The 13,195-nt window shown below is 49.1% G+C and overlaps 1 protein-coding gene across 1 annotated transcript in view; it reads right to left on the bottom strand.

The window, feature by feature from the left end:
• Positions 1–13,195, bottom strand: part of LOC144770018 (putative cation-transporting ATPase 13A4) — a 380,863-nt gene that overhangs the window by 299,536 nt on the left and 68,132 nt on the right. Inside the window, exon 9 of the mRNA XM_078654211.1 lies at positions 9,250–9,407. Within this exon, the coding sequence (XP_078510337.1) occupies positions 9,250–9,407 (158 nt within the window). The remainder of the gene's footprint in view (positions 1–9,249; positions 9,408–13,195) is intronic.

Raw genomic sequence — 13,195 nt, 5'->3', positions numbered from 1 at the left:
CCCCTAGATCATACGCTTCAGCATACATTTCTAATAAATAACGGGTAAGTACTTCTGCATAAGCTTTATAAAATCCACTTGGGAACCCATCAGAACCCGGTGCTGTCTTGTTGGGTAAGGCATTGATCGACGCCCGAATATCTTCCAACATGATCGGCTGATTAAGGTATGCTCTCTGACCCTCCGACAGCCATGCAATGGCTGTCTGTGAGAGATAGACGTTGAGGTCGGCAGTGTTAATTTTGCCTTGTGATGTGTACAGTGTTGCATAGAATTGCCGGAATTGGTCCGTAATGTCTGGGATTTTGTAGTGGTCCTGACCCGTGTCATCTGTGATCTTAGTAATGATCTCCCTTTCGATATGGTGCTTTATTTTGTGGCTAAGTGATGTCCCTGCCTACCACCCTCCCCATACACACAAGCTGCATGGCACTTAGAGACATATCTCATCTCCTCCTCCGCTAGTTTTGCATCTGTCAGGCACATATTCGGGGTGTATAACCCGAATATGTGCCTTTAATATCTTTAATGGACTCTAGGGTCGACTCACAGGGTGCTGTGTCATATTCCTGCTCTAATTTCCTCAGTGTTGCTTCTACCTTAGCTAACTGTTCTCTCAGGTCTTTTAAAATGCCCGCTGGTGTGCCTATACAAGTGGCCCGAGTGGTGGCTTTGAATCTCTCCCAGATCACCCCAGCGCTGTCCACAGATCCCTTGTTATGTGCAAAATATTGTGTGATGGCCTCTCGAATCGTCTTCGTGTACAGAGGGTCCAATAATGCTTCCGGCCGGAATCGCCACGTGAAGGACTTGGGGACTGCGTGCGGGATAGAAAGGGTGAGGCAGACTGGGCAGTGATATGATAAAGTGCGTGGAAGATTCTCTACCTCCGTTACCCAGTTCACTGCCTCCTCACTCACCAACCAGTAGTCAGGGCGAGATCAGCTGCCATACACGGTGGAGATATGTGTGCCCTCTAATGTCTCAGTATGTCTGTGACGCTAGATATCCATCAGTCCCAGGTCAACCTTTCCGTCTTTGATTACACAAGCTGCCCCAGGAGAGTGTCCCTCCCTGCCACTAGATTTATCTTTGGTTGGGTCCAAATGTGCATTTAGACCCCCCCCCCCCAGAGAACCACCACAAACAGAAACTCACGTAGAGCAGCAAAAATATGCTCATAAAGTGCAGGCTCATCTCTGTTGGGGCCATAGGTGTTGACAATAGTGACAATGATACCCCTCAGCTTCCCATGTACGATGGTATAGCGTCCCTCACTGTCAATATATGTTCAGACTGCAGTAAACGGGGGGCCTTTTTAGACAAGTGTGAGCACCCCATGGCTATAGGAGGAGTAGGAATAGGCAAGGCAGTAACCAGCCCAGTGGTTCCCCACTAATCTATCGGTAGCCTGCGACAGGTGTGTTTCTTGTATAATGGCAATGCCAATCCCATGACGATCTAAATGGGCCATCACCTGGCAAATCTTCTATGGCTTGTTTAGCCCCCTTACGTTCCATGTTAAGCAAGAGACGGACATTATGTTGTTATGTATAAGTACAGCAAAGTATTCTTCACGGGCTGATACTCTCTCCTGGCCTCCTGAACCACCACAGTGAAGTCAGGGTAGAAGGCAAGGACATTCCCCTGATGTGTGATGGAGCCTTCTCACGAGTCAACCCGAGCAAAGTGTCATGGTCCCTATAATTCAAAAGGAAGGCAATGATGGGGTACGGCGGTGTTCCAGGCGGTGGGCGGGCGGCCAAAAAACAATGGGCCCTTTCCACGATCAATACCGCGGATAAGTGTTCCACCCCAAATATCTCACGGAGGAGATTTTCCACATATGTTTCCAGGCGGCCAGTGTTCGTGGATTCTGGAAGGCCCGTAATGCGCATGTTGTTGCGACGCGATCTGGCTTCCAAGTACTCCTTACGGGCCTGTATAACTGCCAGCAACTTTTCCATGGATGTCGTTTTTGCTTAAACTGTTGCAGTCCATCCTCCGCATCTGAAACGCTCGTCTCCGCTTCCCACAGGCCTTGTGCGTGCTTGTTCAATTTTTCGGACATATGATTCATGCTTAAATTCAATTGGTCAATCTTCTCATCCATGGACTGAAGACTAGACTGGACCGCAAGTAGGGTTTTGTCAATATTAGTAAGATGATCAGCCAGATCGTCCGCTTCGGAATCAGAGGCAGCATGCTGAGAGGCCCGGCTGGTCTTACGTGGTTCAAACGTGAGATGCGGATGGCCGCGCTCGGATTTGCCCATGATGGTGCCCCCCTTCTGCAGTAGTCGGAGCTAGGTCCAGACAGAAAAATAACAAATGAGAAAAGGAACCAAGATCCCATCCATCAGGCATTGCAAGGCAGGAGGTATGAAGAGACGGTGAATAAAGAAAGGGGCACAGAGCAGGCTGCAGCACTCAATATCGTCAAGCTGGTATGCACCCTGAATATGTGCCTGACAGACAGCACAGCCACATAGAAGGAGGGGGAGAGCTGCACAGTGCAGGTATCCAGTTAAGTGGAGGCAGTATTGACAGACCGCCCAACTCCAGGTAGGTGGAGAATCGCAAGTGGGGAGCAAAGCTGTGCAGCAATGTCTCCTAATTCAGGGCAAGTGAGTTCAAGGGCCTGCAATTTTGCACATCATTGCCACCACAGAAGTGAGGGAGGGGGGGCGGGTAGCACACTAGGTCCACACCACGCCAGCGCTTTGACTTGTCTCGCTGCAGGGGGGTTCTGCCTCAGCTGCACTACCAGGCCAGACAACCCTCATAGTCGCAGCGCTTCAATTGTCAGGAGGCCCTGAAGTAATGGGAAGAGCGAGCACGTCGTTGTCTTGTTATCAGCGGTACTCCGCAATCCACAGCACAGGAACTAGGCTCTCAGTGCAGTTCATCAGAGGGCCTCGCCGGTCAGTAGAGTGTTGTGTGTTAGCAGTCTAGTAGCTGGGTGGGAGGAGCTAGGTGGTCAGGGACAGGAAGAGGCGGAGTAGGGACAGGATGAGGGCAGTTAGTGTAGGGACAGGGTAAGTTGCTAATAATAAAGCTCCTGAATATAAGAACCTGTGTCTGTGGTTCTTTGTAGCAAGATGCTACAACTGGCGACGAAGGTGGGATAGGCATGACTGAAGCCTACAGAACCCCATCAGAGCGCCCTGTCCCCTGCAGCGTCGAAAAGAAGAATCCGCTGCCGTGTGATGCTGCCAGTTGAAAGAAGAGATCAGCAGCAGGATGACCCTGCCCCTCCCGTGACTGTGGGAGCCCAGAGGGAGCCGCTACCACGAGCGCTGAAATGCTCAAAAAGAAGAAGCCTTTCGTGCCGAAAGCGCGAGTCCCGCCCCATGCGTGAGCTTTGGCACGCTATCGGCGCCGAAGAGCGGGAACCCAGAAAGTGATTTGGGAGCCTACCCCAACCTCACCTGATGACTGCTGTGGCCGAAGAAGAGTGAATCCTGGTGTGGACTGCCCCCACGAAAGTCTGCTGCCACGCGCTGCTGAGCGCGGTGAAATTGGAGCCCGAGTGAGTTCCGACGTCGGAAAACCTCACGCCGGATGCGTGGGTTTTGGCACGCTGCCGCCGAAGGACCCTGCAAAGTAAGGCGGGAGCCCACCCCAACCTCACCTGACTGTAGCAGTGACCAGAGGGAGCTGAATCTGGAGGGTGCTGCTCCTGAAAACGACTGCCGGTGAGTCCTGCGTGAAGAAAAGGGGTCGAATGAAGAGAGAGAAAGTAGTGCCTGCAGATAACCACGGCGGCCATCTTTGAGTCAGGCACCTTTTGGGACACCTTCCCTGTGCAAACTGTAGGCGGCCATTTTGAAGTCAGGCATAAAGACAGAAACAAGCATTGACAAAAACAAATAAACAAGCATTGGCGAGAAGAAAGAAACAAGCATTGACAAAAGCAAATAAACAAGCATTGGCGAGAAGAAAGAAACAAGCATTGATAAAAGCAAACAAACAGGCATCGACAAGCTTCCAGCATGGCGCTATCACCGCAACGAGATGACGTCAAGCCCCTCTTTGCAGGAGGATCACATTTGAGGGCCCCAGAGCCAGTCACCTTAACGACGGGTGGAAGCATGGGCCCCAAGTGGCAGGAATGGCTCGAAGACTTCGAGGACTACCTCGAAGGATCCAAAGTGACCGTTGACAAGGACAAGCTGATAGCTCTCCGGAATCTAGCTGGAAGTGAAATCAGTAAACTGATCAAGGATCTCCCTGCCGCAGACACCGGAACGTATGACAAAGTGCACGACGCACTAAACAAGAGATTCCTCCACAAAAGGAACGTGGACTACGAGCGCCATGCCTTCCATCAGGCACGTCAAGGAAAAGACGAGGCAATGAGCACATTCATCACTCGACTGCGGCGACTATCGAGGCACTGCGACTTCGACAATTTTTCAACCGACGCCGCCATCAAGTCTCAGATCATAGAGGGGTGCCACTCAGAATCCCTCAGGAGACGACTGCTGAGAAAGCCGCAAGAACTGGACGACATTGAGGAACTGACTCGCGTCTACGATCAGGCTGAAGAGCATGCTGCCACCATTGAATCGGGACGCAAAGTGAGCCACGAGCAAGCACATCGAGTTCAAGACCGGGGTGGCGGGCGAAGACGCTCGAGAGACAATCAGTGGACATCGCGACCGTCGTCTCGCTCGAGGCGCTCAGATCACAGGAGGCGGGAAACCGGCCGAAGAGAGAAGAGACCAGAGAGAGCAAGGAGGTGCTTCAGGTGCGGATATGACTACCCTCACGTGGATGTCTGCCCTGCCATGGGCCAGCGGTGCAGAAAGTGTGGTCGTACAAACCACTTCGAAGCAATGTGTGGCGAATACAACAAAGAAAGGCGAAGTGGAACTGGGAGGTCGCCCCGATCAGACACCAGAAAGCACCATGTTAGAGCCGTCAATGACACAGACGCAGGGTCCTCCAGCTCCCCTCATTCCAGCAGGGAGTCGCACAGATCGCGATGGGACCGCAGATCCCCGTCCCGGAGCTCCAGATCTTCATCTAGAGGCTCCGAATACACGAAGCACTATGCAAACATGATCGCAGACCCAGATCAATTGAAGAAGTACCCTCGGTTGCACATCAAAGTAGGGAATCATGACACCAAATTCGTGATGGACAGCGGAGCTTCGCTGAACTACATCCCTGTCACCGAGTATGAGAGGATGCGCCCCAAGCCGTCGCTTGCTCATGCACCTGTACGCGTCTACACCTGGATGTAAAAGAAACCCCTGCAATGTCTTGGCAAATTCCCGACTACACTTGCACATGACAATGTTACTATTGATGCAGTCATTCACGTCATCAAAGGACCCGAAGCTGACTGTTTGCTCAGCCTGCCGGCAGCGGAGCGTCTCCGTCTCGTGGAGATCCTCTTCAAAGTCTGTGATGACCAGAACATCGTCAACCGTTTTCCTCGCCTTTTCATTCGGCTAGGGAAGCTGAAGAACCGTCAGCTACACCTACATGTCAACAAGCAAATAAGGCCTGTTGCTCAGCACCCCCGGCGTGTTCCTTTCCACCTTCAAAAGGCTGTCTAAGAAGAGATCAATGACCTCCTGTCTGCCGACATCATTGAACGCACGGACGGTCCGGCCCCGTGGGTTTCGCCGGTAGTCGTTGTACCAAAAAAGGGCAACAACAGCAAAGTGAGACTGTGCGTCGACATGCGCATCCCCAACACTGCGATAGAACGTGAACGCCATCCAGGGCCACTTCTATGTGACATGATCTCGGCATTGAACGGCGCCAAGGTATTCTCTAAATTGGACCTCAACAAGGGCTATCACCAGCTGGAACTGGACGCCCAGTCACGCCCCATCACAACTTTTGCTACAGACCTGGGACTCTTTCGATATAAGAGACTAAGCTTTGGTGTGTCTTCAGCTGCTGAAATTTTCCAAGAAGCTATCAGACAGATCATCCAAAACATCCCCAATACGCTCAATTACAGCGATGACATCATTGTCTATGGCTCCGACACCCGTGAACACGACATTGCACTCAACCGCGTCTGTCATGCCCTGCTTGATGCGAACTTGACCCTGAATAAGGACAAGTGCGAATTTCACCAATCTACACTAAAGTTCTTCGGTCACATCTTCTCAGGAGCAGGAAAGAAACCTGACCCGGAAAAAGTGGCATCCTTGAACAACGCCAAGTGTCCTCAGGACGTCAGCGATCTAAGATCCTTCCTGGTAATGGCTAGCTATTGCGCCCGGTATATCCAGGACTACGCGACCATCAGCCACCCGCTCCGCACCTTGACCAAGCAATGGCAACCATTTGAATGGACTCCTCAGTGTGAGCAAGCATTCACAGAGATCAAGAGGGCCGTGGAGTCGGCCGATAACCTTTCCTACTTCAACCCCAGACGCATGACTGAAGTCACCGTAGATGCCAGCCCCGTAGGGTTGGGGGCCATCTTAGCGCAATATGACCATGACTCTGACCAGAGACGTATTGTTGCTTATGCTAGCCGCAGCCTGTCCGACCCCGAGAAGGCGTACTCACAGCCTGAGAAGGAGTGGTCTGGGCATGTGAACATTTTCATGTCTTCCTCTACGGCAAGCACTTTACCCTGATCACGGATCACCAGGCGCTAGTCACCATCTACGGCAACCCCCGTTCCAAAATGCCCCCCAGAATTGAGAGGTGGGGCCTGAGGCTTCAGGAGTACACCTTCACGATTGTACACAAGCCGGGAAAGTCTGAAAACCCAGCAGACTACATGTCTCGCCATCCGCCTGCGTCAACCAACTCTCACCCTTCGATTGCTGAGGAATACATCCATTTCGTAGCTGACCAGGCGCTACCTCCTGCCATTCCAATGGATATGATTCGAGACGCCACCGCGCAGGACACCATCCTGCAAAAGGTTCTCAGCAAGATTCGAGCCAACAGGTGGAGGCATGACCCTCAGGATGATGACAGTGAGCTGGACACCAGACACGAGCTGCAAGCATTCCGGCATGTCCATGAAGAACTGTCGGTGACCTCAGACGGAATCATACTGCGGGGACAGCGAATCGTGATTCCCAGAACTCTACAGCAAGGTGTCATTGATCTTGCTCATGAAGGTCACCGGGGAGGTGTATCCACGAAGCGAGCGCTCAGGGAGCGTGTGTGGTTTCCTCTACTAGACCAAATGGTGGAATCCACCCTGAAAGACTGTCACCCGTGCCAATTGACAAGCAAAGGTGATCCCCCGGCCCCATTGCAAATGACCCCCTTACCGGCGGGAGTATGGCAAGAAATTGCTGTGGACTTCTACGGACCATTGTCTTCTCGCAAGTACGTGATAGTCATAGTTGATGAGTACTCTCGCTTCCCATTCGCACAGTTCGTACCCTCCACCGGTGCCTCCAGTACTCTTAAGGTGCTGGATGAATTATTTGCCACCTGGGGTGTCCCTAGAGAGGTGAAGACAGACAATGGTCCTCCCTTCAATGGACATGACTTTGAAGCATATGCCCGACACTTGGACTTCCATCATAGGAAAATCACACCCCTTTGGCCACAAGCAAATGGCACCATTGAACGCTTCATGGCCACAATCAAGAAAACATTTCAGCAGGCCTGTGCCGAAAAGAAGGACCTACAGATCGCTCTCAACGAGGTCCTCAGGGCCTACAGGACAACTCCCCACTCGACCACTGGCAAGTGTCCTGCCACGCTGATGTTAGGTCGCCCCATGAGAAACCGAATCCCAACCTGGGATGGAGCACTGCGAGCTATATTACCCACCCACAACCATCTAGAGATGGCAGAGATGGCAAGAGAAATAAGGACAAGATGAAGTCCTATGCCGACGCCAAGCGAAGAGCAAGATCACCTTCTGTGCACGAAGGAGACTAGTACTAGTGAAACAAGACCAACAGAAGAAAACAGACTGTCGTTTTCGCGATGAACCACTACTGGTCACTCGGCAGAAAGGCACCATGCTGACGGCGGAGTCTGACCACCGCCGAGTTACGAGAAACGTGTCTCACTTTCAGAAGTGCTCCCAGGACTCGACCGGGTCATTGCTTGACCCCACTGTGTCACCAGATCCTGGAACCCCTGATCAAGATGATCTAGAGGCTCTGACTCAATTGTCTGTGGTTTTTTGTAGCAAGATGCTACATAGAGGATGACGTCTGCAGGAGTTCTGCAGCTAGGCGCTCCATGTGACAGCTGCCGCAGCAATCCTCAGCCAGCAGGTAGGCCCGTAGCACCAACACACTGGGGCCGCAACCTGCCCCATAGCACCGGACAGCAGCCATCCCACAGAGGCCCGCTCGCTAGCCGCAACCAGAGGGGGGCGGACCCTGACTCCCGCTTACACTCACCGGCAGGCCACGAGACAGAGACTCAAAGGCAGCCCACTCCCCCAGGCACAATAAAATAATGGGAGCCCGCCAACCTCCAGCCCCCACTGCACAGCCCCCCGGACGCAGGACAAGTGGCACAGAGCCCCCGCAGCGATCTCAGCCCACAGCCGGCGTCCCCTGCGGCCTACCTCAGCCCACTCTGCAAGGCCAGTCCCGGCCCGCCTCACTGCCGGCGCAGGCCCGGAACCTCACTCGACTCTTAACTGTACCGAAATCACCTCTGCTGTCAGCAATCTTTGGCGTGAGCCCTCAACAGCATGTTTCCGCACAGCGTCTGTTAATTTGGCCATGTTCTAAGCCAGAACAAAACGGATATTTGGCGGATTATGGGCTCGGCTGGCGGAGCTGCTCTACAGAGCGGCCATCTTGGTGTGCGCCCCCTAGCACCCCCATTTTTGCCATGCTGCTTGACCATCAGTTGTCTCTAACTCATGTGCATTGTTCCAAGTTTAACTCAAACTCTTTCCTGAGCCAATGGGCTATTAGTATTCATGATAACTTGAGCACAAATGAATTAACCACATACAGTTAAATGCCAAATTGTGAAGGTTCAATACATGATCATAACCAATTTGAAGCTACCTCTCTCTATCTACAGATCACAAGCCCCCAGCAATGGGAAGACAATTGTGGAACAAACAGGGCGTGTCTAGAACTCATGAAGATTTCTTGAACTCATCCATGTTGGCATCATCAGGCCTCTCATTTTCACATTCTGCATTTTAACTGATCATGTGTTTACCCTCAGGCCTTCAACTATTTCCATGGCAGTGCCAGTTGAAGGCTTTTGTCCTGATTGCCAGGTCAACCACAGATTAGACTCCACCCTTCACTGCAGGTCTACTTACCCCATTTTGTATGTTGACAACCACAGAATATATAAATCCAATTGCAGCCACGAATAATAGACACATGATAAACCGCAGCGCGTCTCGGTGTAACTTGGCATCGACTGGCTTCGCGTAGAGGATTGACCGCACTAGGTCCCCCTTGGCTGTATTGAAACCTGAAACCCATGAATATTCATGAATGTCAATACACTGCTCAATTTCAAGAGCACACATACAATTATAATTTAACAGCAGTCTCCGCATATTAAAAAATGTATTAGGCACCACACAAGTATTCTAACATTAAGGCAGGTGTATGTTGTAGAAAATTCCCTAAAAGATGCAGAGTATATCTTAATTACTTTCAGAGGTTAAGATTAATTGAATAACAGTCTTAATAAGCTCAAGAAAAACAACATTTCCCAATTGGTTGGCCAGAAAAACATGCTCAAAATAATAACAGGACATTAAAAGCTTAAAATAAACATTCACATGTTTTAACCTGTGCTCTACCTTGTTCCAATATTAAAAACCATGAGCGTGTTCCAAAAGATGATGATGTACATTTGTTCCCTAATAATTATTAATAATAGAGAGCAATCTACAAATACTTTTCTTTACAAAATAATACTTAAATACTTTTTATTTAAGTTTTATAAGTGTTTACATGATGCATGGTGGTGTGCTAGTTGAAAGAAACTCAGAAAAATCCAGACATGGGATGCGGGGGCAAACATCACTCAAATGTCCTCATTGTTGATACCACACACAACTACCCGCACAACTACACTGAAGACGCCGCGGGGAGGTGACATGGAGTGAAGGGACAGGGACTGGACATCTATATTGGGTAACTGCAGGAGAGTTTCACCTAATGCAAGACAATAACATATACATTTGATATGGGTAGATATGGATTACATCACACCACAGTGGCTGCACAGTGCTCTTTGGGGTGAAGTGATTCAAACTTTAAGAACACTAACTGAATTGTAACTATAGCCAGTAATACAGATGGGTTTACTTAGACTCATCACCTGTAATAAACAGACTAGATATGTGGAGAAGGTTTTGGAACTAGGCCTCACCGTGGCAAAGCAGTGTGTAGCAGTAAGATGGATGCCCACGCGACTGCCCACACGAAAGCAAGGGTTATGGGAATGTGCATGGTGGGTACAGCTAAATGCGGCATACTGCACAGGTTGGTTTGCAGCGGAGTGGAGCAGAGAGAAAGGATGGAATGGACTTGGTAGAAGTCCGGCTACAACAGGAAATGGGAGATTCTGAACCGGGACTAGATGAGGAGAGGACCATTGATTAATACTCTTTACTTAGATATGTCTGTGATGCTGGTCTGCTGTATCTGACGCAATGGAACCAACTATGCTGTTTAAGTGATCAATATAAAACTATTTTAAACCTACAAATTGCTTTTCCCATTGATTTGTGTCTGGATTTCGTCATCTTACACCTAGAAGTGCACACAATGTTTATATGACGCTGATACATGGGAATGATGCAGATACTGATAAGCAGAGGAGATGGGGAGAGGCCTGAGGCAGTCCTCAGGGTAGTACATGCACATGAAGTTGTTGATCCTATTCATGTTTGTTGGATCTGACTGTGAAGCAACAGCTAAACCCACGTCATCACAGAAATCCCCACCAATTTCTCAAAACTACTGATGAGGTTTTTTATTTATTTATTTATTTATTTATGGAATTTTTAATGCGCAGCTAATACCCGAGGGTGTCTAGGCGCAGTATGATGCTTTAGGAAACAGTAATCAGCACACAAACTTATTGGTTAAAGAGCCAAGTCTTCAAAGCCCTACGAAAACAGATAAGAGTGGGGGCAGTTTTGATATGTGAAGGGAGAGAGTTCCACAGTCTGGGAGTTGCTACCAAGAATCGTCTATCTCCCCAAGTGGAGGTTCTTGTTCGGGGCACAGATAGTAAACAGCTAGCTGCTGATCTTAGGTTCCTTATAGGGGTGTATAGCTGAAATGCCTCTCTTAAAAACTTCGGGCCAGTATGATGAATGGCCTTATAGGCAATACATAAGGCCTTAAATTTGATCCTGCTCTCCACTCTTAGCCAATGAAGATGGCGTATAGCTGCCGAGATGGACTGGCGCCTTGGAATGTTGAGAAGGATTCTGGCTGCCATATTTTGAACAGATTGAAGCTTGTTCAAGATATATTTATGAGTGTTGAGAAAGAGGGCATTTCCGTAATCAAGCTTGGAAAACACCAAGGTGGTAATTAGGGTTTTTCCAGCTGATGATGGTAAGTACGGTAGCAGCTTTTTTATCTTTTTCAACATAAAAAAGGCAGCTGAGACAACCCTATTTACATGGTGTTTGAAGGACAGATGTTTATCAAAGATCACTCCAAGATTCCTGACCTTTGCGACTGGGACCGGAGGAGGACCCATCTGAATAGGCCACCAAATCGGGGACCATTCTGGAGAGATGTTACCAAAGGTCATAACCTCCGTTTTCTCCGCATTCAGTTTTAGACAATTACTGTGCATCCATGCTTGTACCTCCAGTATCCCCTCCTGGAAATTAGCTGCTACCACTGGGCCGTTCTTATGGACCGCCAACACAAGTTGGGTGTCATCGGCGTAAGTAGTTAGGCGCATCCCATGAGATTTTATAACCCTTGCCAAGTCTGCAACATAAATGTTAAAAAGCGCAGGGCTTAACGACGATCCTTGGGGGACCCCGCATGGTAGTTTAGAAGTCGGTGAATAATAATTGCCCAGTTTGACTGCCTGTTTGCGGTTAGCCAAAAAAGAGGCTATAAGATCTTTGGCCAAATTGTTAATCCCCAGGGCTGTGACACGGTCGACCAAGATAGCATGGTCGACCGTGTCAAAGGCCGCCGAGAGATCCAACAGGATGAGCACTGCTGCTCCTCCCGAGTCCAAGATGTTTTCATCTGCTGCTGAGAGATCAGGGGGAATCAAAGCAGCTTCATGGGTTTCATGAAGAGTAATCAAGTCTGATGTGTGACAAGTCTGCTCCAATACTTTATGAAGGCCTGAATCCTGACTGGTTGGCAATCAGAGAGAGGCTTGGATATGCTATTGATCTGGTTGAGGAGTAGCTTATCTTTCCAGCATTTTGTTTGAATAGGTTTAATTAAAATTGTATTAATAGGTCACTAGCACTTACTGGATAATCTGCTCTGTGATTCTTTTTGAATGAGTTATAGTGAAATGTGAAGTTTTTCTATCCATTTGATTTCAGATTCACAAACATCTATCATTCCTATCTTCTCTGAGACTTTTGGCATGCATACCAGAAATAAAATCCTCAGTCTCCTCCTTACTTGTGACTTCTTTTTCAATACGTGCAGTGAGACACTTCGCTCCAGCAAACATTCTTAACATTTCAGTTAGATCAGGGAAACCCGTCTTTCACCGAGTATCTTTTAATTCCCTCGGATCTATGCACAGTATTATGTGAACATTAGCTTTCCAAGCTACCACTATAGATTCCAACCATTCTGTCCTCTCCACCTGTTCAATAACATGAGACGCATATAAGGATTCTTACTTCTTTTTTCACAGTATCTTTATGTTGACAGGGATACTCCTAACCTTCCTTACAGAATGGGCAGTTTCTTTCTGCAGCAATATAAGATGGGTATATCCCTTAAAATGACCTACACTTTTACATTGTGAGGCTCTTTGTTAAACATTTTAGACTTGGGGCCTGATTTAGACCTCAGTGGATGGGTTACTCCATCACAATGGTGACTGATATCACGTTAGCCAATATAAAATGTTTGCACTGCATTCTGGGTAAGGAAATGTGGTGGGATCCACACAAGTCACACCACCCTGGAAGGTTCCTCTGGGTGCCGACTAACCTGGGGTCCAAATACCACACTCTCATAAAGAATGAAATTCCAAGGAAGTATCTTCATGTCCCTATGTTGAATTTTGGGACCTTT

The sequence above is a fragment of the Lissotriton helveticus genome, chromosome 7, assembly GCF_964261635.1.
Source record: "Lissotriton helveticus chromosome 7, aLisHel1.1, whole genome shotgun sequence".
NCBI classification, from domain to species: domain Eukaryota; kingdom Metazoa; phylum Chordata; class Amphibia; order Caudata; family Salamandridae; genus Lissotriton; species Lissotriton helveticus.
The sequence above is the reverse complement of the archived record's forward strand: the minus strand, read 5'-3'. Positions and strand labels throughout refer to the sequence as shown.